This window comes from Oryzias melastigma, linkage group LG12 (assembly GCF_002922805.2).
Source record: "Oryzias melastigma strain HK-1 linkage group LG12, ASM292280v2, whole genome shotgun sequence".
Lineage (NCBI taxonomy): Eukaryota > Metazoa > Chordata > Actinopteri > Beloniformes > Adrianichthyidae > Oryzias > Oryzias melastigma.
Window position 1 is genome coordinate 3,672,467 of NC_050523.1, and position 27,865 is coordinate 3,700,331.

Consider the following 27,865-nt stretch of genomic DNA (forward strand, 5'->3'; position numbering starts at 1 on the left):
CTGATGCTGACAATCGCAAAAAAGTCTATTCTATTCTACGCGTGGATGCATCCTATTGGAAGAAGGAGTGCTTGTTGCCTGCTCTGCATATTTTCTGTCACAAATCAGCTCTTTTTAAAACTTCCTTTTTTTATCTGCTCCTGATTCACAACAAGTTGAATAAATAAATATTCAGAAATATGTTGTTATTTTTGTTCCATTATTTCAAACAAAACACTCACTGTTTTTAAATTTGAAAAAAAAAATTGTTTTGCACATAAAACAAAAAAATTGAAAACAAAGTATGGCGTATTATTTATGTCAAATGTGATTGGCTGGTTTTGTTGTACATTTCTAACGTGGTTCCCTGCTCTGTTTCAACCGCGGAAGACAGAGAATTTCTCTCAAGTGAAAATTGTTTTTATTCTACATATATTTATTTGTTTTGTTGCATGTATTCTTGAGTTTTAAATGCGTTTTTTTCTGCTTCAAGGGAAAAAAAAATGTTTAGAGCACCAACATTTTTAAAGTTTTACGCTCCAAACAGTGAGTGTTGAGCTTGAAATAATGACACAAAAATCACTCCATACAGAAATTAAATTTTAAATGTATTTATATGTCCTCCATCATAAGAAAAAATCCACAAATACACGTTAAAAAACTCAATTTTCATTTGAAGCGATGTTTCTAACAAACGTTTTTTTTTTAATTTTGCATATATAAACATTTTTTACACTAAAAATTTATTTTTAAATGGTGAGTTAGTGACCTTCTTTCAAACAGACTGTCTGGATTTGGGGAAACTGTCAAGTTTTGTTCGACTCATAATAATATAAGAGCATTTAACAACAAGTTTGAAAAAGTGAACTTAGATTTATTTGATCGTTTATGACAAATTTAAAATAAAATATGTAATTCTAGTCTTACTTTAAGATGATTATGGTTTAGAAAAAATCACACTTGGACTGTTTTAACTCTTAAAATAGGAGATATTTTGGGGGAATGGGTAAACATGTCTCTTTTTGAGCAGTATACATCTATTTTTAGCCATAATATTTTTAATTACCGGAGCAATATGCTTAAATATGAGTATTTATTACTAATTTTGTCCATAATTCACCTTTTAGTGGACACCCAGCCAATCAGAATTCACCCGAAAAATAGTATTAATATAAATGATTTTGTCCTGGATTATGTCATGAACATTTTCCCTGAAATCCAGTGTCAAAGTTTTAAAACTTTTAATCTCTAAAATGTTATGATATAATTGTGCATCAGACCACACGTTTTAATTAGAAGACTTTCAGTTTTAGTTCATGTTTTAATTTTTATTTGTTTTTAATGTTGACATGACGTGCTGGAGAACCAAACTGAGCACATTCAACACAGGGTTGACACTGGATACAGGCCCCCAGCACACATGTATTAATAGATGTAGAGGGGCAAACATGGCAGAGACCTTTAACTGTCATTTTCTGAAACATTCCAGTCCACAAAAACAGTTAAAGCCTGTCTGTGGAACCCACATTAACTTGTAGTTCCTCTGGAAAAAAAGCAAAGGATCCAACCCAGCAAACAGATGACACATCCACTTCTTCACATGTTGCGAATGCCTCAGATGAAACACTGGAAGCCAGGTTTTCTATTTCAAGATTACGCTGAGCATGAAAACCTGAGCATGCCTGCTCAGAATGAGATCAACAGAGCGGCGAGGAGAGGGCCAGCGACTTCATCAGGAGACTGCTGACAATGGATGCTGCGAACGAGGACTTCTCCCGGCAGGATGTCGACCCCGAGATGACAATGCTGACAGCGGAGGAGGTCACAGAGCAGAGCGCTGATGGCGGCGATGAAGTGGAAAACCTACGAAGGAGGTACTTTCTGAATGTTTCTGTGTGAGAACCTGCAATCCAAAACCTAGAAAATGGATTCGACTGAAGAAACTTTTGAGCTTTATGTCAGACGATGTTTATAAATATTTCAGAATTAGCCAACTCCAAAATAATAAAAGATAATTTAAATTAATTGTATTTTTAGGCAGCCAGAAGGATTCCTTGATTTTAATCTGTTTTTTTTTTTCTAAAGAGATAAACCAAGACACCGATGAATTGATCGTTACTGATTGGATTCATAGATGAATGAAAAGTTAATCTGTTCCAACAATAATAGACAATGAACATCATCATGGAGCACATAGGACTTCTCTGACAATCCAGAACCTCAAAGAAATTATCTAAAGAAGGGAAGAAGTTTGCTCACTGGAACAAAACCATTGCATTTTTTTAATTTGGTCTGATTAGACATAAATCTGAGTTCAATCTTCACTGTCCATTGACTGGTGACAATGTGGAATCGGGGGTAGTGTCATGATATGGGGCTCGTTAGCATCAGGATGGGCTCAGTTTACTAAATTGATGGTATTTCAAGGGAAATCTAATTATTTTGGAGAGATTTAAATTAATGGCTGGGTGGTTTTGTCTTAAATCCTAGTGGATCTTGGAGAAATGGTGGTAGTGTCATGATATGGGGACATGTTAACATCAAGATGGGCTAACTTTATTAAAATGACAGCAAAAAAAGGAAATATTAAGGAGAAATTAAAATTCACAGAAAATGTCAGTCCTTGAGTATTTATTTATTCAAAGAAAACAAAAGTACCCCCCAAAAAATAAATATATTTACAAATGAGTCTCGCAACACAAATAAAGTGTTCTTCTAAATCCATCGCAAAGCATGAAGATATCCAATCACAGGAGGAAATGGAAGACAACATTTTTGAGACACCACTTTCTCTCTATTGAGACATAAACTGGGTGGTTGAGTCTTAAATTTAAATGGACCTTCACCATTGGAGAAACGGTGGTAGTGTCATGATATGTGGACATGCTAACATCAAGATGGGCTAACTTTGCTAAACTAATTGCACCTTGAGTGAAAACATCCTGTTAAAGAAAGATTTATATTCACGGAAAATGTCATTCCTGGAGTAATGATTTACTCAAAGAAAATACAAGTAACCGCCCCAAAAATATGCAAACGAGGTGTTGTTCTATATTCATAGTAAAACGTGGACAGATGCAGTCACAGGAGAAATGGACGACAATTACTACTACCTTCAATCTTTTGAGACATAAAAATTTGGTGGATTATCCTTAAATTCCCTGCTATTATGGATGTCTAGCAATTAAAAAACAGTGGTAGTGTCATGATATGGGATCACTTAACCATCAAGATGGGCTAACTTTACTAAACTAATGGTGTCTTTAGCAAAAAAAAAAAAAACTTAAATTTAAATTTCACGAAAATTGCCAGCACTTGGATAATGATTTATTCATATAAAACGCAAATAACCCAACAATAAATATGCAAATGAGTATTTATCATAAAATAAAAACATGCTCTTCTATAAAATGTAAAATGTTGTCAGTCTTAGGAATCACAGTGGTAAGTGGAAGATAACTACAGTTTATGAGACACTAACTGTGTTCAAATCAAACATTGACTTGGTAGTTTAGTCTTTAAATATAATGGATCTCCAACAACAAAAAACGGTGGTAGTGTCATAATATGGGGCATCATTGCGTCTGCAAAGATCTGATTAATTATTATTTTCAGTTTTCTTTTACTTTTTGCTGTTTTTTTTTTTTTTGTTTTTTTTGCTTTTGTTAACTAAATAATCAAAAAGAAAAACAAAAAATTGAAAGAAAAAACTTTAAAGCCCCAGAAGAAAATTGTTCTTGGGTTCTCCGGGGTTCTACAAGACAAATGCTCCCATACAATCATGCGTAGGAGATTTTTTTTCTAAAGATAAAAATAGGTTTGAATCATTAATCAAGACATTTAAATAGATCAACCTTAAAAAAATCAACAAAATAATCAAACCACTTTGGAACAGATTATAAATTACAGATAAAAACCAATAAAAAGGAAGGAAACAATCAAAGGGAAAGTTTCTGTGTGCTTGAAAAACAGCAGATATGGACGATAAAGGTCATGTGTTGATCTCACCATCCCTCTGTCCTCAGTTTACGCGAGGCCGTCCATGACGACAGCGTCCGCCCAAAGATGCAGTGCCTGATGATGGATTCCTCCTTCTCCATGGTGACGATGCAGGGTGAGGACAGCGGGATCGCGTGGGAGACGAACCCCAGTCGCTCAGCCACACCGTGGGCCTCCGAATCAGGAGACTTAGCCCCTCCTGTTCCTGTCCGTCCTGCAACGCCGGGGTCCCACCCAGCTGGGAAGATTATTTTTGTGATGGACGAAGACATGATTTCAAGACAGAGGAAAACTAAAGAGAGGGCTTCCGGTCAGAAGAGCAAAGCGGAGAAACGAGAAGCCCTGGAGCTGAGTTCAGACAACATCTCAGGACGACCGGAGTTGGTGGAAGTCTCTCAGCCGAATGTGAAAGCAGAGGAAGAAGGAGAACAAGAGGAGGTGGCTGATCATCAGGAAAATAAGATGCAGCGGTTGTTCAGCATCGTGTCTGAAGGCTCGGAGATCCTGAACATTGTTGTGCCACATAAGATAGTCACAGTGGACGAGGAGGAGAGCAGAGAAATGGTGGACAATCTGTCGTACCTCGAGGAAGTTCCTGTTCCCAAAGCCAGCGAGGAGATCCAAGACAATGAGACGCTGATCTTGGGTGAACCTGGGATCCAGTTAGCTCAACCGGCAACATCTTCAAGAGTTAGACTTCACGGTACGATGGATCCTCCAGGTGCTCCAGTCGCCAGGCCTCCAGGAAGAACAGCTGTAGGGAATTTGGATTACTTTGAAGCGTTCTCCCTGGTTGATGCTCAGGCTCCTGGAGGTCCTGCTATGATCTCACCTGGGCAGGTAGAACCAGGGGCCACGGCTCCTGGTGAGAGCAACAGTTCTGAAACTCAGAGAATTGCTGAAGAAGTCATTAACACAAACGTGGACAGAGACAAGTCGGACACGGTCAGTTTAGGAGAAATCACCAGCGAGCTTCTAGATGAAGTTTTCTACGCTGGTACTGACAGCAATCCAATGAAGGGTCTGGATTCGGTGCACGGTGGCAGAGCAGCTGCTGGTTCAATAGCCAGACTTCCATCCAAACCAAGTGGCTCTAGTCTGTTTGGAAGCCAAGAGGACATCCTGACTCCAATCTTCCTACCGGAAGGACCTCCAAAAATTATTGACCCAATTTTGCTGGAGGAGCCCAAAGCCATGGCCTTCCTTTACACGGATCTGTACGAGGAGGCGCTGGGCAGCCGGAAAAAGGAGGAGGACGCGGAGAGCGTGACGTCTGAGAAGTCCTTCCACAGCAGACACTCGGACCGGGAGGCCAGGGGGTATTTGGAGAAGTTTGTCCTCATAGACGAGACCCCGGTGGTGGAGGTGGAACATTCCGACAAAGAGAAACCAGCAGAGGGAGAACCGCGAGTTCTGACAGGAGACGGGTTTGAGTTTCAAGACTTTCTGCCAAAAGGCGAACAGACGGAGATGCAGCAAGGAGAAGAAATCACAGACTTCTTCAGGTCCAGCGCCAACTCTTCCCCATGTGACGATGAACGTCTTCCTCCACCTCTGGAAGAAGACGACGACACAGAAATAGTCTCAAAGAAAACACCCAAAACACAAAAAAGTGTCTCAATTGCAGAAGAGAAAGTTCCAGGAGCCCAACCGGATCCACTTAGCCTCTCAAACTTTGAGTTTCCTCTTGATGAGCCAGACTGGGGAGGTTTGGACGATCCTCCCACAGCTGAGGATGATGTCTTCAAACACGAGGAGTCGTGGAAACACGAGGGAGCCATGAGCAAACCAGATGCCCCTCCCAGGAAGAAGACAACCTCTGCTCCCAAAGCAAGCCTAGATCTTACACCTCTGACTCCAGTCGATGTGGTTCCGATGCAGGAACAAGAGGAGGCTGGAGGGAAGGAGCAAAGAGAGGAGGAGAAGGAGACGGCCTCGCCAGCAGAAACGACAGACGAGGGGGATGAAGTCGACGGCGGAGAGATGCCGCAGGTCTCTGAGGTGGCTCTGTCCGAGGCCGTTCTGGCTGCGCTGCAAACGGAGATCTCTGTGAGTGAGAGCGTTCAAGACGGTGATGAAAACGCCGCCGTACAGGCAACTGATGAGAACGCCGTGAAAACGGAGGAAAGAGAAGCAGGGAGTGAGGCGGACACAGCAGCGGGACATACCGAACTGAAGGAGACAGACGTTGAAACAGATGTTAACCCAAAGAAGCTGGTGGAGAGTTCAGCCGCTGCTCCACCAACCAAAAACAAGGGGCAGTGCATCATCCTTTAATCTAGAAACTTCAATCATATCAGTGACAGATCTGGGGACAACCCTTCCAGCTTCACAAATACACAACAAAATGTGCTCATCTTTAAAAAGTATTGGTGTCTCTGATCGAATATCCTCTTCAAACCTCCAGCAATGGTGCATGAATCACTGAGGGAAGAAGTCTGGGTCACCAGGGTGACGGTGCAAAACCACGGGGTGCGCCTTCTGCTATAAATAAGCCTCCTTGGCCTTTAACCTGACACCTTGTATCAACAGTCCGTGTGCAGCACCCACTTGTAAACAGTCCCAGATAAGAGGCAACACCCGTTCTTGTGCAGTATTGTATATTATTTTACTCGTTTTACAAAAGTTGTGGCTTTCCAGAACTCTGAGTCAATTTTTGCTGAATTATAACTTTTTTTTTTCTCATCTGAATTTGCTGCATCTAGAAAGATTAAAGTTGCAAGCGGCATTGCATGGCCTGCAGGTGTTACCCGCCCCCCACTGGATGAGCGGCTGCTTTATGCGCCCCTCACACTTCCCTTTTACCCCTGCCACCCTGGTCAGAGTTGCATATGACAAATTCCTTTTAAAAAAAGCTTTTTTTTTCAAAATGGTGACTTTTCTGTTGGTTTATCCCCATAGCAACCATTTATTTTTTTGGTCACCTGGGGCTGACTAATCAGTCTATGTAATTTTTAGAAGAATCAGTAAAAGTACATTTATGGATTTCCTTGGCAACTGGGTTTTTTTGTTAGTTATGCCCACAATTCTAATACATTCATATCATATGTTATATCATTTAGTTCAGCTTGAGCCGGTGATTCACGTGTTAAGTGTTTACAGTATTCAGCTACAAAATGTGAGAGCAACAAGGTCACACCACTTTTGCAAGCTTGCCATGCAAATACCTAAAATCTACAAACTTTAAAACCATGAATTTTTTCCTCAAGTAGCCTTCAAATGATGCTCAAGGAGTTAAGAGGATCATACTCCCTTTAAATTCGTAGAAGGGACTAAAAGGGATTTTTACAAGTTAAAGATGGCTGCCTCTTCCCGAGGTCAAAGGTCAACAAAACTTCAGTTGTGGTTGTAGACTTAAGATGGTGGTGATGTATGTAATTTTGTGAAGAATTCTAAATCAAAAGCATTACTCTCCAATATTGTACGAAAATGTGAAAAATGTCACACTTTCCTACAAAATGGCTGCATCCCATGACTATACAATCCAAATGTCCATATGGTAAATGTGTAAACAGGAAACAAACTAACTATGATGTGCTGAATAAAATGTATTTTGTTTTGTTTTTTTTGAAAATAATGTTTTCCTTCTACTTATTTTTATGTGGTTCGCTGCAATTTGTCGCTCTCTAGTGTAGAAATCGTGGTAAAAACGCGTATTTTCAACTTTTCTGACCCCTGTAGTTTGTACAGGTCACCGGTAGATGGCAGCAGCATAAAGTGGTTTAAAAATAGACAAACTCGATCAACCTGTGCACCTACAGGGTTTCTGTTAAAGTATACTCGCATATTTTAGAAGCATTATAAAATTAAAACTATATAACAATGGTATTTATAACTGATTAATTTATTTCTCATGGCGATATTTTAGCCGGTAGTATCGAGGTTGTATTTCGGGAACTTGTGCTGCATTTAAAGGGACTCCGACATTACAGTTTCCAGTCTCCAATCAATGATTAAAAAGGGAAAAAAAACTCGGGAAAAATGCCTTTTATTTTGTGTGTGACATTTTAAATTCAAACACTAAAATATTCCAGCCGTCATATTTGATTAAAATGCAAATTTTGTTGATTTGGTTCAACAAAAGTCAAGTTACTGAGGCGCAGTGAACGCGGGACAGTTAGCTTAACGCTAGCTCCGCAATGGACAATGTTCACTGTAGGTTCTCCTCCACGGTTGCTCCTGTTGAAAATGGACCAGAAAACGGCGACATATATCCCACAGGCGACGGTTTAGTCGACGCTTTCGGGGACCTGGCTGCTCTCCCGGTGGAGGTGGAAGAGAGGAGACCGACGTGTTTGCGGTGCCGGTGAGCTAAATTACGGTGAAGCTAATGGTAGTTAGCCGGGATAGCAAAGAGGTTGTGGACCAGGCAGGACGGATATCCTCCTTTTTTAATGAGGCGAAAGGCTCGTGTCGTTACAGAAAATCAGACATGGAGGCTGTAGTCTGAGAAATAACCGGGATGTCACTGCTTGAACTGTCTTCCATGCAGTCGCCCTCAGAAGGTGTGTCTCTGTCCTTTTCTTCCTTCACAACCTCTGGAGGTGTCCACATGTCTGTACGTGGTACAGCACCCCGCAGAGGTAAGCATGCTAACAGTGGCCTCCAAAGCTAAATGTTTGTATGTAAGCTAAACCTGCCAGATAAAATACACTTTGTTTTGTAAATTTAGTTGAAGCTTAGATTAAAATGTTGAGTATTTTTCCTTGTGTGGTTGAGTTTTTGTCTAGACCCAAACATGTTTTAAACGTGTTTTTGTTGCATTTTTCTGATAATGGAGGACATAATCATGATAAGCTTAAAATTGCATTTCTGAGTATTTATTGATTAGACAGATATGAATTTGTTTCATCGTCTGAGCTGGTATTTGGATCAAAACTGCTCAACTGGGTAGCTCCAATGTTAGTTTGGGGATGTGAGGGGCTGTAAGCTAGCGGGAGAGAGTGCAAACAGATGGATGATGGGAAATGGGGGCAGGCTTACTCTGTGCCAATAGTTTCACGGATACCTCAGAGGTGAATTTCTAATAAACTCCTGTCATTCTGCATAAAGTTTGTCCTAGAAAATTACAGATTTTTTGTATTTTTGGCTAAAAGTGACATATGAAATGTTTCGGTGTATAAGTTGCTTTTTCTCCCCAGAGGGTGAGGGGTGCAACTTATATTTAGGAGTGACATCATTGTGATTTTAAAAATAAATAAAGTTAACTTATTTGTTATTTTCTTACTCACAACCAGTAACCATTTAGCCAAAGTGGATACACACACCTACAGTGCCCTCTAGTGGTTGTTACTGGGAAACAACTGCTAAATAAAATTTAAATGAGCCTATTTATGTTTTAATAAGTCACAAATAAGTCACCCTTGATTATAAGTCACGCCTCTGGCCCTCTATGAAAAATAAGTCTTTTTTTTAGCCAAAATAAAATTAAAAAAAAAAACCTGTTGTTTTCAAGGACTTAGTTTTGTTTTTTTTTAAATACGAACTTCACCTCTGGATTGTGAATGGGACTGTAGGCACAGAGTAACCCTACCCCCATTTCCCATCATCCATCTGTGTACACGCTCTCCCTCTAGCTTACAGCCCCTCACACCTCTAAATTAACATTACAAGGCAGCAAAAATGCTTAGCATTATTAGAGCCACCCAGCCGTACAGTTTTGATCCAGATTCTAGCTCAGACGAGGAAATCAAAGATGTTAATGGATCTATTTTTCTGCCAGAGTGGAGTGGAGCAGAGACCTTGTGGCTTTCCCAGCGTTTTTTGTCATCACAAATATATTTTTTGTTAAAAAATGGCATTTTAAGCTATATTTACCTTATTTATGTCCTCCATCATCAGAAAAAAACATGTTAAAAACACCTTTTGCATCAGAGTGGGTGTTTAATGACCTGTTCTGTCATGTTCTGCTCTCAGGAGAGCAGAGTGCTGCGCACCGTTCCTCTTCTAGCCACATGTTTACCGCAAGGAAAATGCAACGTCATCGTAGGACGACGATTCAATGAGGAAAAGTAAGTAAGTGGCATTTTATTTTCAGTGAAAATATACCCGAATGTCCTTAAATATATTTATGTCTCTCTGGTATGTGATATCGCGCAGGCACCCGGAGCTTGCCGCCGTCTGTCATGACAGCAGAACGCTCATCCTCTACCCTGGTCCCAAGTCCCAGAACCTGGAGGAGCTGGTTCAGTGTCGAGACGTCGGCGCTATCAATCACAACGTGATCATCATCGACGGCACCTGGAGCCAAGCCAAGAACATGTTCCTGAAAAACAGCATGTTCCACCTCCCTAAACAGGTCTGACGGTTTAATTATGAAAGGCGGGAGACGGGAGAAGTCTGAAACTCTTCTCTAGTTGTAGACGTTTGTTTTTCATTGGGTCAAACTTCTCGTGAGATGGAGTCAGATTACAGCCCTCCTGATGTCCTTGCGGTTTGATTTTCCAGGTGCAGCTCAACAGGACTCTGTCCAGTCAGTATGTGATCCGCACACAACCCTCCAACATCTGCCTGTCCACGCTGGAGTGTGCCGCCGTCGCCCTGTCGGTCCTGGAACGGAACGACGAGATCCAGGAGGTGAAGAGCCACCAGACCACAGCTTTGAAGTCGACATCTAACATACTTGAAAAGGATCAAATCCAAATTACAGATTGATTTGTTGAGGATTTTAACTTATTTTTGCTAAGTACTACCACTGTATTAGATATGTGGCTAAATAAACAGTATTCCCTTATTTGTTTTAGGAATTACATTGTAAAAATAACCAGCGATGGGTGAAATCACACTTTTCTCTCTTGTTTAAGCTCTCAAAGTTCAAACCCTCATTTGTGAATAAGCTTATTATTATAGACTGAAAACAAAGATCTGATCTTATTCTATCACGTGGGTCCCACTCTGATAGAAATTGGGTTTTGTAACGTGTTATTGTGGCATTTTTCTGAGGAAAAATCACCTTTAAGTGCAAAAACTTTTGTCTGATAAATCCAAGTTTTTTGGAAATAGTGTTGTATCCATTAAGCAAAAATATTATTGTAAATCCAATTTATGCAATTTCATAGTTAATGGAAACGCAGCTTTAGTGAACAGGAAGTAGTTGCACAAAGAAAACAAAAAAAGCTCAATCAGTTTGTTGAGTTGGAGTCCAAATGTCCAAATTAAATCTTAAATGAGAAAATTAAAATTAAACTTTCATTATTTTTGGTATTAACATTGAAACTAACAGTGGGAACATTTAAAAATGTCAAATAATTATTAGTATCCGTAGTACATGTGCAGGTGAGGCACTGCCATGCCCTCTTTTCCAAGCGATTTTTGATACCTTTTGCTTGCCGTACTGCCTCAAGTCACTCTGCCTCAGAGGGGATTTAGTGGATCGCTGTGAGCCTTTAATGTGGCTGCATGTTCATTTTCTGGCTCAGAGCGAAAAAACTGAAATATTTATGGCGCTCTGCAGGTTCTGCTGAGGCCGCTGAAAGCCCTGTGCTCCTTCCAGCTGCAGCACGGCGCTCAGATCCATCACAGCAAGGAGCATCTGCTGAAGACCGGCATGTACGACAAGCCCATGCCCAAGAACAAACGCAAGATCAAGAGGATGGAGAAGCTGCTGACCGACCACAGCATCTGCCCCAGATGAGACGGACACACAGAGAGGGGATTTTCTTTTTCCTAATTTATTTCATTTACATAAAGAGGATGTTATTGGTTCCTTGTGTAAAACATTTCCAGTTTAATAGAAGAAAATCAAACGTTTAAAGAACTGTAACGACACATTTGAAGGTCAAACTATTGGAGGGAAATTAAACTGGAACCATCTCTTTGTATGAACTTATCTCAAGTAGATTTATCTCTTTTTCTTTTAAAGTTTTACACTTTCAAACATGTCATTCATTAGATTACACGTGTGTTTTTAAGTGGCTGCAAAAGAAATCGGTTTTCTGGTTTCATTGGATGTTTTGTACGAAGCTACCAAACCAAACAGTTTAACGAACAAATGAAGCATTTCAGAGATTGTTGTTTTGTAATCTACTTTTACTCCAGTTGTCTTATTTTTGAAGAATATTTCAGTTTGAAGGTCGGTTACATTTTCTTTAACCCTGGAGAACCCATCGGGTCAAATTTAGCTATTTATTTCTGTTTTTATTTTTAATTTATTTGCAGATTTTAACTGCAGTTACCCAGAATAAGCAAACAAACAGTCACATTAACTTTAAAAGCTCAGAAGAAAATCGTCATTGGGTTCTCCAAGGTTTAACTTAAAAATTGGTGTTACATTCTCTGACCAAAATTTAAGAGAAAATTCCTTTTCAACTAAGTTATAAGGTTTCATTTTTTTAAATGAACAATGAAATGTACAGTTTTTTTTAAGCTGCTACACTTGATGCTTCAATTGTATCAGAATAATAAAGATTTATGAGGGAAGTTGGTGGAAAGCGAATAAAATCTGGTGGTTTTTCTTGTATTACGTCACTGTTACAGATCAGAGACATTTCTACAAGTTTACTGGATTTATCTTAAAAAAAAAAAAACTAACCACTTGTCCTAAAGAAACTACTGATCATCACTACGTTTATCCTCTTAATCTTATTTTGAAACTCCTAAAACATGAGTCTGCAAAATATGAATTTTATTTTGTTTAATAGCAAAAATAGGTTAAAATTTCATGTATATTCTTATAGATTGGACAAAAAAAAATCTGATTTTTTTTTCTAAAGATAAATTTCAGATTTTGAACATTTACTCCAGTGAAAAAGGCTTTAAAATAAAAATAAAAAACTTGAATATGTTAACATAAATGTTTCTGTTGTTTCATATTTTTGGTAAATATTAGCTGGTAAATACATTTTTTTAAACATGCAACTTGTTTTTCAGAATAATTCACCAAGAAGTAAAACAGACACTAGTTATTAAAAGTTCAAATTACACAAATAGGCTAAAATAAGTCATAAGATGTTTTTGTCTTTTACAGAACCCGGTCTGTTATATGAGACTGCAAAAAAACCGAAAACTAAATTTGATTTAAATTAAATCATTTTGATCTGAAAATATAAACTGACTGCATTTAAAATACGTAATTTAGTCGTTCACACAAGCTTGGGTTTAAGTTACCCTAAAAATCCTCTTGAAATAAAATTAAAGATAACTAATGATGCTGTAATAATAATCCTTTTCTCCTTTACATGTCAACAAAAATGTACAATTTCAGAATACTTGACAAATGTAATTGTTATGTTTTCTTGTTGCACAATTATTTTTTTTTGTAAAAATAATATATTAATTTATCAGATTTTTTTAACCTAAAAACAATACATGAACATGAAACCTAAAAAAATCATTTTAGCAAATGAAGCTTAGAAATAACTTTCAGCATCCTTGTTACCATTTTTATATTTATGCTATTATTTGAGAAGCTTATTTTATCTTTAATAACATGAAAAACAATTGATTCTTGACAACAAACGGAAATTAAAATGGAGTTATGCTTTAATAAAAAAATGTTATGAATGTATGCAATGAAAACCAACAAACAAATTTTACTGTAAGATTTAATCAAAGAAAATTATAGAAAAATGTCTTAAAAAATCAGAAAATGAGACAATGTGACAAAAATTAAGACGTTTTTCAAAACATATTTCTAACAAATTTTCTTTCTTTTAACTAAAAACAATCTGACAATATGAAACCTAAAAAAGGATTTTGGCAAATAAAGCTTAGAAACGACTAAACATGCTTATCATTTTCATATTCTTGCTTTTAATTGTGAAGCATATTTTATGTTTAATAAAATAAGAAAAAGGTGTTTCTTGAAAACAGAAGCGGAAGTCTTAGAACATTTCATCAGAAAGTATTTTTAATTTAATGCAAAAAATATATTTTTATTATCAGTTTCAATATAAACTGATCAAAAACATGTAAAAGGTTGATAAAAAGTTAAACAGTTTTCAACTAAAAACATCAAACTAATTTAATAAAATGTCTAAAAACATATCATTCTTGTTGCAGCCTTAATGAAAAAGAAAAAACAAGCTAAAACCTGACATTTTTTCAGAAACTGTGATTTTATTTTCACTTATTTTGTAACCTTCCCTTTGCTGAACCCTTGCGCATGCGTGTTTGGAGTCGGCCCCCGGTCGCTACGCCATCTTTGTCGGCTGCCCCATTGTTCACTCAGAAACTACCAGCGGTGTTAAAATCCCTTCTATTTCTGCTGAAAACAGACCCACGGCGTCACCGACTGCTGCCCGCGACAACCGTGGATTTCCTCTCAGGGTCGCAGCTTGTTTTCGGCCGACAAGTGTGACACAATGGACGACGAGCAGCCCAAAACCCTGTGAGTGTGCGACTGCGTTGCGGTTAGCTTGTGCTCGTCACGTAACATTTAGCTGCAGCCCCGCCGCTACGCTATTTTACCGCGCGATAGCTTTGGTTTGTTGCTTCATTGGGCTTTCTTAAGACGTAATCGACGTAGTTTATTGTGTAGAAGTTGTCACGTTTTATTGATTTATTATTATATGTCAAGAAATCGATAGGAAGCTAATTGCTAGCTTGTTAGCATGCTAGCAGGTTCCAGAAAAATCTCAAATTCGCCTGACTCCGGTTGACTCCACTCGTATAAAACGAGCTTGGGTTCATGGAGAACACGAGTTTGGTTTAAGTTTCTTTTTTAAAAACTAAGAAAAACCGTAAATTTAGCGTGAACCTTTCAAAAATTCGTTTGCTGAGAGCTAAAGAAAATTACCAAACATTCAGTCTGATCTACAGTAGCTGTAGCTTGTTTCTTCAGGCCAAGAAATGTATTGGTTAATGCAATTTTGAGGGAAAAACAGATCAAATCTGCCTGCATTTTGTAATAAAAACACATTTTATGATTATTAAATAATAATTGTGTTTGATAACTCCTAAATACACCCTAGAATGTATTTGAAGCTAGCAGTAATGTTGTTTGTCACTCATGTATTGCACGACAGTTGGTAAACAATTCAGAATTTGTTTGTCTATTTGGATTTATTTAAACTTAAAGATGCATTTAACGCATTATATTTTAAAGAAATTGTCCAAGCTACTCCGAATAAAGGTTTTTTAGGGGTAAAAATTAAAATGACATTTCCTATTAAGAAAGAGGTATCATTCAATATGACAAGTATTTGTAGCTTTAAGGTACTTTTTGATGTTCGACTGCAAATATTTCAGTTAAATTTCTCAAGAAGACAAATATATTTATTTTGATTAAAGTGTTGATTTGGTTTTATGCCGTCTCTCTTGTTTCCTGGTGTTCTGCTCACCTCATAACAGCAGGCGCACAAGATTAGTCGTTTCCGCTCGGTCTATAAACATGTCAGAAACCGAAACCTGGAACTTTTGGTATCACAGATCTTCTTCTTAACTACATACGCTGCACATTATTTTAATTTGATTTGGTTGAGAATATCTCAGCAGCTTGTAATGTTGTTTTTACTTTTACAAGTTTAATAGATAATTCAAGAAATTTGAGGATAATCCACATATTTCCTTTTCTGGCTTTAGGATATGTTGACTGAAATCCTTCCAAATCTCAATATATTATGTTGAAATGTACTTTTTTGTACTTTTCTTCATATTTTTAGACATATATACAGCCAGAAGTCTTTATTTAATAACATTTTAATTACCTTAAGGTTAAGAAAATTAGATTTTTTTAACTTTTAAAAGATGCACCTGCTACAATAAGTGCATTATATATAGTAAAAATGTAATTAATTTACATGCAGGAGGATCTCATAGTAACTGCAGATTGTTTATTTGTTCAGGTACGTTGGGAATCTGTCCCGGGATGTGACAGAAGCCCTCATCTTGGAGTTGTTTGGCCAGATCGGACCCTGCAAAAGCTGTAAAATGATTGTAGATGTGAGTTTTTCTGCACTTTTCTCTCATGTTTCTATGTTGAAATGACAGGAAAATGAAAACGAATTGCTTACAGCCTTCACCGCTTGGTAGATTTCCAAGAGTGGGGTGTTTTCCTGGTGTTCAGTGGTATCTCAGCCTCAAATGTTATTGCTTTCTGATGCTGTTCCAGTCACTTAATATGTGCATTTCCTGTCCACTCCAGACAGCAGGTCACGACCCGTACTGCTTTGTGGAGTTCTATGAACATAGACACGCCACTGCCACAATTGCAGCCATGAACGGTCGGAAAATATTGGGTAAGGTAAGCTATCATGACCTCTTGGTGAGTCACAAAAGGGCAGACTTTGACATGAAGAAACTGGAGAAACGTGTGGAACCTCATCTTCCCGCTCCCCCTCCACTTGATTTGTTTTTTCCTCCCTGTGCACATCGTTCTGCTGTGCTCAGTAAATAACTGAAGGAGGAACTTGATCTCTCTTATCTCCTGTCAGAGGAGTTTAGAATTAGTCATTCTTGTTTTTCAACGCTGACAGATCTTAGTTTCTGAATCATTTTTTATGCTTGAGGTCATTTGGCTCTAAGTATCAAGTGCCGTTATTTGTCAACTTGATGAATTTTTTTGTTGGTCTGTTCAGCGTCATTGTTTTAGCCTTGCATTTTTGACAATTTAAATCTAAAATCATTAACTGGATCCAAAAACTTTTTTATTTAAATCATTCACTCTGACATTTTACTCATGTCTGCACTCTTTCTGCTAACTAATTAATGACAAATTGTGCTATAATCTCCAATCATTTCTGATTAAATTGACTCAAACCATCAGATCTGGGATTTGCTGAAGACAATCACTCACATTCTTGATTGTTGTGTGTTTTCCTCTGAGACTTGAGAGTGAAATCCTTTCGTAGATGCTGTTTTGTTTCTGTTTCCCAGTTGGCTTTATCCCTTCCTGTTTCTAACGTTCCATCCACAAAACTTAACGGATTGAACAGTCGGTTCCTAGTGGCTTCGTGGGCAGTTCTTTAGGGTAGATAGTTGGTTAAATTGCGGTCGGGTTCGTTTGTTTTCACGGTCTGACGTTGGTGGCATGTTTTTTTTTACACATATCAAGTAATTTTTGTTCTCATAGTTATAGCATTATAATCGCATTGCATAAAAGGATGGTAATTTATGAAATAAATGCCAGAGTTAAGCATTTATCTGACCGATTTTTATTTTTTGTATGTAAATTTTATTAGCCTTTTTGCGAGCCTTCATGAGTGTGCTTGTACCATTGACTGTATATGAGAAGTGGACTGAGTGACCCCTCCCCTGGTGTTCCAAACAGGAAGTAGTTGCTGGCTTTATGAAGCCCAAATCCCATAGACTTCTATAGAGAAAAAAAAATGTTTTTTACTTGTTATTTTTTTTATGTAGTTAAAGTTATAAGATAACCAATCAGGTACCTCAATTAAAAGTGGGTGGTGCCTGCTGACCCCCGTGCCCAACCTTCAAAATGTTTGACAGATTTTGTGTTTCCTGATTTTCAGTGGTAGCTCCTTGATTTAGACATACTTGGACCAATCACTGCTCACTGACGTCGTCTGGTTCCAACATCTGTAACACCCAAAAAATAGAATCGACCTAATTTGGTTGGAGACATTTTCACATTCGGTCGGTTCTCAGATACAATGACTTTACACGGCAACGTTAAAAAAATAGAAGGAGCAATTTAATTGTAGTGAGTTGAGCCTTAAATGTGACACAAATAAAGTTGAATTCTTTAACATTTTACAGGAAAAGCTTCATGAAAACAAATTTTACTGAAAACATTTGAAGCTTTGAGGCTTCATTTTAAAAGAGGAACAACAGAGCAGTGACATCTGGTGGCCAGATGAAGCCAATACACCTCAAAAAAAGAAATCATTGAACCAAAACTCTTAAGGCCCTTTTTTTTCCACTGGTCCATCTCTGTTGAATTGACACAAACGAAAACAGATATTTGATGTATGAAAAACCCAGGGTAACAGGAAACAGGTTCAGATTTCAAAATAAAAGCTTCTATTGTACTTTGAAAATAAATCTTTGCTAAATTTTATTCTATATTTAAACCTAGAGAGCCCACGGGGTCAAATATGGCCGCTGTTTTAATTTTTTTTAATTCTACATTGTTGTTTTCATTTATTCCTTCTTTATAAATATTTTGGTTTTATTTTATTGGCCACTGTAATTGGTAATACCTAAAGGGAACAAACAAAAAGCAAATTGTCAATTTAATTTCGAAAGTTCAAATAGTTTTTTGGACTCTTTGGGGTTAAGGTGACACGCCCAAGCGATAACACACTTTAACACCGGCGTTCATTTTAAACTTTGACCACAAAATTTCAATTTTGAAAGTACAAAAGTACAACGGAGTATTAGGGCCACCTTGTAAACAATTTTTTTAAATTATGACTTTAAATCTCATAAATTTACAAGAAGAAAGTCGTAACTGCTAAATTTATAACTTTAAAAGTCATTGACTAAATTTATGACTTTTAATCTCTTAAATTTACGAGGTTCAAAGCTGTAAATTTACGGGAAAACTCAGATTTACGAGATAAAAAGTTGTAATATTACCTTTTTTGGTGGCCCTAATCCTCTGTACAAAAGCCTAACATCATTTATGACCCAAACATTAATTTTACAAGGACCGAGTGAGGAAGGAGAGGACATGAGGGATGATTGCTTAATTTTTGGATGAGCGAAGAGAGCGGAATGAACTACTAAACATGGGGGTGGCAGGACAAACCACTCTTTCTGGCGCCAGGGGGAGGGAGGACGGAAGGTAGACGCAACAGAGATGATGTAAACTAACTAACGGTCATAAGACGGACTCCCACGCAACACAATGGCGGTGCACTGCAGACGGACCAGTGGAAATCTGGGGATTCAGGTTCATGTTCTAGGGAAAAAAATAGTTTGATTATTTTTGTTGTAACTTTTTGAACAAACTGCTTAGAAAGAACACAAGTTAGTAGAATAAAAATTGGAAATCAAGAGTTTCTGCTTAAATAATTTTAATCGATGACAGAGTAAATCCTAAGTTTGTTGGTAGAAAGTAGTAAGTGGGGAGACTTTCTTTAGGGGTTTAAGTGTTACTCGACTGTTTTGCATCTTTTCAAACCTTATCGGATCACTGAGCCTCACAGTTGATGTCTCCAGAGACTTCTCGGTTCTAATTTCTTCACCTATAAAAACTGGAACTGAAATCTGTGTTAGTTTAAAGTCGTTTTTGATGAAATAAGTAGAAATCGTTTCACAAACTGATCAGGATTTTCCGGCGTCGGCTGTGGGGATCTCGTCACTTCATGCTCCTCCATGTCGTTTGCTTTGACAGTTTTCCTGGAGTGAGTTTCCATCTGTGTCTGAATGAGTTGAGCGTGGCCCTGCTGTGTAATCGTGCACCATGTAACATTGATCTCCTCTGATGCTCTTCTGTCCCCCTGCATCTTTACTGCTGTGTTCTTTTGCAGTTATTTCCACATAGAAAACACATAAGAGCAACTTCCAGAAAAATACACTCAGTTGAAAATATTTTATCCTCAACAGGTATTGAAGGACCGTTTGAGGAGTATAGCAAGTTCGTATAAATCACTTGTTTGTAAGTCCCTTGTTATTTGGACCTTACTTCCTACAATTTTGCTCCAAATTGTTACTAGACTGAGATGTTCCTGATGATAAAGGTGAAGCCTTGATGTCCCTTTCTGTTCTACCCTGTATTTTACTGTTAATTAATGCAGAGGTATTTAATCAAATTACAAATGGTGGCTTTAGAAGTCTGACATTTAAAAAAAAAAAAAGAATTAAAGTCTTCAAAGTATGACCCGAGTAAAACTGGTGTGTGAAAAACTCAAATCAGAAAACAAAAAAAGCCTCTTGTTTAATACAAGTGTCCTTCACGTCTCACCTCCTCTTCCTCCTTTCTGCGTCTTTGTTTCTTTCAGGAGGTGAAGGTCAACTGGGCCACGACGCCGACGAGCCAGAAGAAAGACACGAGCAGTGAGTAATCGCTCAGACAGCATTAATGCTGCTATTTTAGACCCAAACACGATATTATTGAGGGTTTCAGATGATTCAAGAAGACTTTAGGAATCAGTAATCTGCTATTAGTCGAGTTTTTGAAGTGCAAGTCATAGAATCTGTTCTATTTATACTATTTAAATGTTTTTACAGCATATTTGGTGCAAACAAATTAGTATTAACCACCAAACCATCTAAACAAACAAGGTGTTAATATTACAATGTGTAATAATAAAATATATTTTTGTTAATACTTAATTTTTTGTGCAAATTTACATTTTGTACAAATATATATAGCATCGTGTTCTGCGTCCTGATTGGCTTTAGATTATTGTCAATATGTTTTGTGTCTATAGCTTTCCAAATCTTCAATCCAAACGTATTTTTCTGTGACGGTTTGATCTTTAAGAGTTTAATCAAGAGAGAAAAGTTATTTTCTGTCTGAGAAAAGTGGATAAATTATTTGTTTAGGAGATTAAAAAAGGTAGAACGTCTATAATAATTGTAAAAAATAAAGATGTGTACTTTGTGGATTTTATAAAAGCATAATTCTTAAAATAGGCAAGGGACCACTGACACCACTGAGGTCAAATGTTTTGCACGAGGACACTAAGGTAGAGGATGGGACAGACCTGCTGCTTTCATGGCTCCATGTCATCAACCCTGAGACCACCACTGATGTTGTTTCTTTAAATTACATTAATATTCTTTTCCTCCCTTTAGGTCACTTCCATGTTTTCGTGGGAGACCTCAGTCCTGAAATAACCACAGACGACATAAAAGCCGCTTTTGCTCCGTTTGGCAAAATATCGTGAGTTTTTCTTCTTTCTGCCGCATTCATTTATGTAACAGCAACAAAATGAAACCAACATGAATGTTTCATTAAATCCTTCTGTTTTTTAAAACTAATGTGAGAAAACAAAAAAGTTTCTTTATGTTTTAAGTCATTTTCTGTAATAAAAAAAATCTGCTTTGTAAAGAATCATTATTACAGCTTCCTGTGATGAATCTGTGGGCTTCAATTTAAAATGAGCATTTATTAAAAATATATATATACATTTAGGGACATTTATGAAGAAAATCGCCCATTAGATATTTGTCTTAGAACCAAAATGCTGATTTTCAATAAATCCTTATTAATATTTTTTTGTTTTGTGTGTTTGTGCAGGGATTGTCGGGTGGTGAAAGACATGGCTACGGGTAAATCTAAAGGTTACGGCTTTGTCTCCTTCTTTAACAAATGGGTAAGTTCATCATGTTTTACATCAATGTTCTCCGACAGTTTTTCAGGCCACAGACCGGTTGAGCTTTTTTTTACTCAAACCGGATTATTTGTTTAGTCTCCAGTTTCTATTCAGGAAACTGGAGACTAAACAAACGTAAGAATCGCTTTAGGATCTTCATCCTTTCTAAAATGTCTGCTGTAAACTTTATTTCTACACTAGATCCTATATAGGAGCCATTAAAATGGGATTTCCTTTAACCAGAACCGTCAAAGTTTAAGCTAAAAAAATCAGACGCCAACTTGACTTTTAAGGTACGACAGCTTCAATAAAACTGTTATTTTTTCTAAATGTACAATTTGAATAACTTTATTAGCAGCATCCTTGTAACATTGGACAGCCGGTCGCTGGATATTCTGCATTATTATTATGGTCTGTGGGAACAAATGTCCCCATAAATCTATATTTGGAGGAAAGACTCCTGGTTTTGTCTTAAATGTGGCTTTATTTTGAAATAGAAGGCTCTTCTTCTGTTTCCTCTAAAATAAACTTTCCGAACACGTTTGTTTTTTGTTCTCTTTGCTAGCTTCTGGGTTTTAGTTTAAGAAAGTAGCGGATGGATTTTCAACACGTGACTTGGCGACTTGGCATGTGTCGAGAAGGAGTCAGATGTGCTGGAGAATCCAGTAGTTTTTCAAAATAAAACTTCCTTCAGAATCAGATTGTAAATAAAAAGACTAACGGTGCCTGTGGGTTTGCCACCACTGCTTTAGAACTTGCCTATGATGGATGGATCTGTCGTAGCAGAAGTCGTTGATCTGCTTTTGCTCTTTCCAGGATGCAGAAAATGCCATCCAGCAGATGGGGGGACAGTGGCTGGGAGGACGACAGATCAGGACCAACTGGGCGACAAGGAAGCCCGCCCCAAAAACCACAAACGAATGTGAGTTTATGAAACCGACCTGCTCCTGTAACCCGATCTGCACGGTTCTGATCGTCTTGTTTCTAGACTTAAGTTAACAAGATCAAATAGAAATGTTTGTGTATTTTTTAAACGGCAGAACTGATTCACTTTGAACAAACTTCTCCGAATCTCAAAAAAGAAAGCATCTGAAGTGTTTAGTACGATGGATATTTAAGGTTTGCATCATTCTGTCGTGGTAACTGAGCATGTGCAGATGTTTTTCTGACCCGAGAGCAGCGTCACTCGCTGAACTGCTGTTAATGAAACCATTCTTGTTACTTGTTAGATTTTTAATTTGGGGCAGAAATATATCAGAGAGTAGTCATTTTTTTAATCCAGATTTTTTCTTTTTTTATGTTTAAGGGTTTTCAAAAATGTGATCTTTTTTTCTAATGCGGAGGGACTTGGAAGGATTAAACTAATCAGTTCTGTGTTCCTGTGTAGCTTCAAGTTCAAAGCAGTTGTCCTTCGATGAGGTGGTGAACCAGTCCAGCCCGAGCAACTGCACCGTCTACTGCGGGGGGGTCACAACCGGCCTCACGGGTAACATTAAACTGCCGTTAAACCATCAGCTGAATGTTAAAATCATATTCATTTGTTTTTTTGCTTCCTTCTCAGAACAAATTATGCGTCAGACCTTTTCGCCTTTCGGTCAAATAATGGAAATTCGCGTTTTCCCGGAGAAAGGATACTCGTTTGTGAGGTGAACTGAGTTTCTGATGCTCCCATTTTTATTTTTTTGTATTTTGAAGAAGCTTTTTTGTTTCATTTATTGATATTTCTGCACAGATTCAACTCTCATGAGGCAGCCGCTCACGCCATCGTTTCCGTCAACGGCACGTCCATAGAGGGCTACGTGGTGAAGTGTTACTGGGGCAAAGAGACGACAGACATGGTCCAGGGCCCCATCCAGCAGGTACCCATGGCACAGGTATGAGGACTCGCCGTCCAGCAGGATTCCTGTGTTTCATCAGCGCGGTTCCGTTTGTGTAACGATGATCTCTATATACCTCCACATCAGCAGAACACGCTGGGCTTCGCAGCGCAGCCCTACAACCAGTGGGGGCAGTGGTACGGCAACACGCAGCAGATCGGGCAGTACGTGCCCAACGGGTGGCAGGTGCCGAGCTACGGCGTCTACGGACAGACCTGGGATCAGCAGGGCTACAAGTGAGTGGAAGCAGGACTGTGCTGCACAAACATTGAGGCACTAAACTCTTTAAATAAGATTAACTATGAGAACCAGTTGAAAATTATTAAAAAAAAAAAACAATAAAAAACGATTTGTATTAGTGCCGCATGATAAAAAAAAACTATTTATCATGCAATTTTTCTTTCTTCTGCTGAATTTTTGTGCAAAAATATGTTTTCCTACTAAGAACTTAAAACTGTTTTGTACTTTAAAAAATGTTTCTCATTTGTGATGATTCAGTTACATGTGACTTGAAAAAATAAAGTCAGAGAAAAATAAGTAACGACATTTTTTTTAAATCAGAGAATAGCCGAAAATATACGTACTTGTGTTAAATCATGATATATATCGTTATTGTGATCTATATCACGATATACAATTTTTTACACTAAAATCGATGGTTTTAGTACTTTATTGTGTTACAGCTAACAACATAAAGCTAAAATCACTAAGTAAAAAAAAATAAAATAAAAGCACAAGTATAGGTTGATTGGTCACTCTGCAAGGTGTTTATGTAAGTGTTCCTGCCTTCACACTACAGTATCTGGGATAGGCTCCAGCAACGTGATTCTTAAAGCGATACAGTGGGTTCAGACAAGTGGTGATGGGGTTGTATTTAGACAAAGATTTTTAAAAAATGACAATCAATAAAAACTTGCAAGTAAATCAGAAAGATTTTTTTTGTAAAAAATTTAAAATAGAAGTGCTGGGTATCCTTGACAAATGAAAGTAATTTTAATTTACAGTAATCCTCCAAAGAAAACTGTGTTTTTACATGTTTGTGTGGCTTTTTTTTTCTTATGTTAGAGGAAATAAATAAAAACTGAGCTAAAAATAGCATTTCTCAGTATTTCTTGATTCAAATCGTTGTAAATTCGAAGTAGATGAAAAAGAACAATTTGGAAAAAGATATTTGATGTAGAAAATATGCTGGGCGGGCCTCAAGCTCTCTGTTTTAAGGTCTCACTAAAGAGTCCCCACAACTCACAGGTGGATTTCTAATAAACTTGTGCTGCTCTGAAGCAACTATGTTCTAGAAAACATTTTTTTTTTTTTATTTTGGTTAAAAACTGCATCATTCTAATTAAATCACAAAATCAAAATATCCATCAGAGTGGGACTTCAGACGACCAGAGTTTTTTTTTTCCTCCTAAAAATTGCTTTTTAGAAATAAGTTGTTGCTTTTTATTAAGTTTGTAGCTCTAAACGGTATATGTAGAGTTAAAAAAGTTCTTTGATGTTCCAGAAGACGTTCCTTAACTCTGAGGTACATTCTTGATACCGACACCAAACCCCAAAAATACGACTGATGGACAGACGCTCACATTTCAGAGCCACTGCATGTCTGTAAATAAATACTAGTCATGTCTAGTCCAGCTCCTTCAGAGCTGGTCTCACCTTTTTTTTTTTTTTTTAATATTTTCCAATGTTCTTGCTGTTTACAGCTGTTGATCAGCAGGAAAAACAAACCAGACTTCAGGCACAGTCCTCAGATCAGTCGCTGTCTTTATGTTCACCGGCTGCATTTCCTGTCAGGACGAATGTTTACACCCAACAAAAATGTAGCTTCATCTTTTTCTTCTGAGAGGGAATGCAACGCTGTCAAAATGGTAGAAATAAAAAGAAGTGATCAACAACTCTGAACATTGTGTAGTTTTTTCTGCTTGAGCCCATCACTGTTGACACGTCTGGCAGTTTATTTTAAGGAAATGAGAACTGAAAGGAACTCCAGTTATTCCTGCTGAAATCCGTCACAAATATTCATTCTTGGAGGTGTAACGATTCATTTTGATGATTCAATCCGTATCATAATTTGTGGTTGACTGTACAATTCATAGTTTATCGGTCCGAATCACTGACCTAAAATCGATTCAGGTCATCTGTTGTCAAATCTTCGACCAGTGGGACTCAGAGATAAATACCTGGTACTGATCATTGCAGGTGAAGTTTTCCAGATTCCTTGTATTTTTTTTTTGTAAAATAATCAAGTTTAAATTAATTATGTACAAGTAAACAAGAATTAATGATAAATCTTTTAGTTTAAAAATGTCAGCTCACTGTTGTTTTTAGGGTTGGGTTAATAAGATTAATTAAAATTGATCTATTTAAATTGATTTAAGCTTAACAGTTCAGTAATCAATTCATAAAAATATTTATCGATAGTGTTTTAACATCTTCTTGTACATTTTACTAATGATAGAGGACCTGAATAAAACAGTATTTAAAAAACTGTTTCTGAGTATTTCTTAATTCAAATCAGGAGCAGATGAAAACCGGATACTTGAAAAAGCTCAAACAAATGATGCAGCTACTGAAATGGGCGGGGCCATAGCCTCCCCTCCCCCGCGTGCACCCTGGCCTCTCAGTATCAGATGTGCAAGACATGATGAGCATTCAACACTTGGTTCTAGCTCAAAACTGTACAACTGGATTAATCTGATATTGTTCGTCATGTTTGCGCAGCTAATGTTAGCTTTAGCCTATAAGCTTGTGTGAGCGCGCAGAACGAGGTGGGGGAGGGGCTGCTCAGCGCTTATAGTCCCGCCCACAACCCACAATTATTTTTCTAATGAGCTACTATCACTGTATGAAATATGTCTTAAAAATTGACAAGAGCTTTTTGATTTTGGTTAAAAACTTAATTATAATTAAAAGGTTAATAGGAACGATTTTAAAATATAGAGTGGAATTTTTCTCAGACATATTGATCCGGTTGATCATAATCATAGAAATCAGTTCATCAATTATAATTGGATTAATCATCACACTCCGATTCATATTCACATTTTTGCGAACAGAACTTGAATATATCCAACATGTCACAGAAGCTTTAGCTAAAAACCAAACTTCTTCACGCTCCAACCCGTCTGGTGTCTGTTTTTCTCTGCAGTCATTTACACGCTGGAGCCGGATGGACGGGAATGGGCGCCATCAGCAACGGCGGCATGGTGGAGCCCGGGCAGGGCGTCAACGGGACGGTGCTAACCAACCAGGCCGGCATGAGCACTGCCGGCTACCCCACCCACTGATCATAGCCGCCGCCCCCTGTTAGCGTCCAAAGGAGGAGGATACTCTGCCGTCGAAGGAGCGCATCAGATGTGCTCGGACTGTCACATCACAAAAATTACTGTTAGTGAAGCTGGTACGCCATTCTCCTGATTCTACCAGCCCCGAGTCTCACCCACTGCCCGACTCTGCAAGTGTAAAGATACAGATTCTCACTCTGACACTGTTAAAGCTCCTGCTAATCCACCTTGCATTCCTGGGCCCATTTTAGTTTCTTTTCTTTGGAGTATAAACTGGCCAAAATGTAAATTAAACGACGTGTCAAGCGATTTCTAGTTCAGTTCAAAGAGGAAAAAAAGAAAGTAAACCTTTGTTAAAAACAGCTTTGTTTTCAGCCCCTCAGAGCCAAAGAGCACGGGCGAAATTTTATACTGATATTTAACAATCAAACCGATGAAAGAGGCAGAGTTTTGCCGCTCGATAGTCCACAGTTTTAAGCGACGCGCCGACCGTTATCTTCCTCCCCCGCGCCGGAGCCGCCAGCCTCACTGTTCTGTCCGCCGGTTTCCATAGCAACACGAGTCCCAGCCAGTTCTCAGGGTCTTGTGGAGTCGTTCTGTGAAGGGTTGAGGAGGCGGGGGGAAAAGTGGGCGTGTCCTCGTCATCTCCGGAACCGGACTGAACCGACGGAGATCTGTGGATTAAAGGGTGTGTTTGCTTCTGTGTGTGCATGAACTGATGCTTTTACTCACCAAGACGACGTCCTGGTCCACGTCTCCTCAATCCAAAAGGACTATGCCATTCTTTCTTTTTTTTTTTTTTTTTTTGCTACCTATATGATAGAGAACATGTGTTTTAATTTTTTTTGTTTTGGGGCAACTTAAAATGCTGAAATTGTACAAAGAGCTTTGGCGTTTCCTGTTTCATTTCAGGACTGGAGCAAAATCTGCGAAACCAACGAATCATGCCGGACCGTGTCGAGTTTGTTTGTGAAAGAGGCTGCCAACTTCTTCTTTTTTAAATTCGTATATATCTCAAATAAATACGATTGCAGGGATTACTGCCAGTCATCAAACCAAGAGGCAGACAAATGTTGCACATATACTAAAGGCTGTCTTTACAAAATTTGAAATGCGAAAACTTATTTTTTTTTCTTTTTTTTGCATTCCACTTTATTTGTGATTTTACTCGGGAACCTGTCTTATGTAAATAACCCAAGCGGTCTGTCACAATGTACTAAATCTGTATAAAGACATGTTCATGAAGAAAACCTGCTTGTTACTGGTTGGGGGTTGAATTCCACACAGTAGCATCCCTGCCCAGTGCTGGCCCAGTCAGGCGGCGCCGCTACGTGAGGCCTGTAGAGCTCTGTTTCCCGCCAAACGTAGAAACTGTCGGTAGAGCCACGCCAGGATCAGACTTTCACACTGTGGCCGCCATCATCTCCATTGTATTGCCTTATTGAGGGAGTTTTTAAGTTAACCAAAAGTCATCCGGGGAGGGGGTTAGGCAGTGCCTATGAATGTTTTTTCAGCCAACAAAGGTTTGGCAAGAGAAGTTCTGTTTGATGCGTCGCTCTCA

At 38.1% G+C, this 27,865-nt stretch overlaps 3 protein-coding genes across 4 annotated transcripts; all 3 read left to right on the plus strand.

Moving 5' to 3' along the window:
* The first annotated feature begins 690 nt into the window (after window positions 1-690).
* Window positions 691-7,546, plus strand: si:ch1073-398f15.1 (cardiomyopathy-associated protein 5). The gene is made up of 2 exons (XM_024299850.2): window positions 691-1,853; window positions 4,005-7,546. Exons 1-2 carry the CDS (start codon window positions 1,729-1,731, stop codon window positions 6,253-6,255), a joined length of 2,376 nt encoding a protein of 791 aa, XP_024155618.1. The 5' UTR covers window positions 691-1,728; the 3' UTR covers window positions 6,256-7,546.
* A 143-nt stretch (window positions 7,547-7,689) lies between these two features.
* On the plus strand, window positions 7,690-12,417 carry dtwd2 (DTW domain containing 2). The gene is made up of 6 exons (XM_024299851.2): window positions 7,690-8,284; window positions 8,471-8,561; window positions 9,895-9,989; window positions 10,078-10,276; window positions 10,426-10,554; window positions 11,432-12,417. Exons 1-6 carry the CDS (start codon window positions 8,118-8,120, stop codon window positions 11,609-11,611), a joined length of 861 nt encoding a protein of 286 aa, XP_024155619.1. The 5' UTR covers window positions 7,690-8,117; the 3' UTR covers window positions 11,612-12,417.
* Window positions 12,418-14,065: 1,648 nt separating this feature from the next.
* LOC112162965 (nucleolysin TIA-1) lies at window positions 14,066-27,554 on the plus strand. Of its 2 annotated transcripts, none has more exons than XM_024298995.2 (12): window positions 14,066-14,305; window positions 15,762-15,858; window positions 16,061-16,159; window positions 19,824-19,878; window positions 20,623-20,710; window positions 21,068-21,143; window positions 21,960-22,065; window positions 22,531-22,629; window positions 22,705-22,789; window positions 22,876-23,017; window positions 23,111-23,256; window positions 26,169-27,554. In XM_024298995.2, exons 1-12 carry the CDS (start codon window positions 14,280-14,282, stop codon window positions 26,305-26,307), a joined length of 1,158 nt encoding a protein of 385 aa, XP_024154763.1. In that variant the 5' UTR covers window positions 14,066-14,279; the 3' UTR covers window positions 26,308-27,554. The 2 variants fall into 2 exon arrangements, with proteins under 2 accessions (XP_024154763.1, XP_024154762.1); XM_024298994.2 differs by having other exon boundaries at window positions 14,067-14,305; window positions 23,108-23,256.
* Window positions 27,555-27,865: the final 311 nt, after the last annotated feature.

Coding starts and splice junctions, on each gene's coding strand:
- si:ch1073-398f15.1 (XM_024299850.2), top strand. CDS start 1,729: ATGGATGCTGCGAACGAGGACTTCTCCCGGCAGGATGTCGACCCCGAG. Junction 1,854..4,004: donor GTGGAAAACCTACGAAGGAG/GTACTTTCTGAA, acceptor CTCTGTCCTCAG/TTTACGCGAGGCCGTCCATG.
- dtwd2 (XM_024299851.2), top strand. CDS start 8,118: ATGGACAATGTTCACTGTAGGTTCTCCTCCACGGTTGCTCCTGTTGAA. Junction 8,562..9,894: donor TGGTACAGCACCCCGCAGAG/GTAAGCATGCTA, acceptor TTCTGCTCTCAG/GAGAGCAGAGTGCTGCGCAC. Junction 10,555..11,431: donor GGAACGACGAGATCCAGGAG/GTGAAGAGCCAC, acceptor GGCGCTCTGCAG/GTTCTGCTGAGGCCGCTGAA.
- LOC112162965 (XM_024298994.2), top strand. CDS start 14,280: ATGGACGACGAGCAGCCCAAAACCCT. Junction 22,630..22,704: donor GGTCACAACCGGCCTCACGG/GTAACATTAAAC, acceptor CTTCCTTCTCAG/AACAAATTATGCGTCAGACC. Junction 22,790..22,875: donor AAAGGATACTCGTTTGTGAG/GTGAACTGAGTT, acceptor ATTTCTGCACAG/ATTCAACTCTCATGAGGCAG.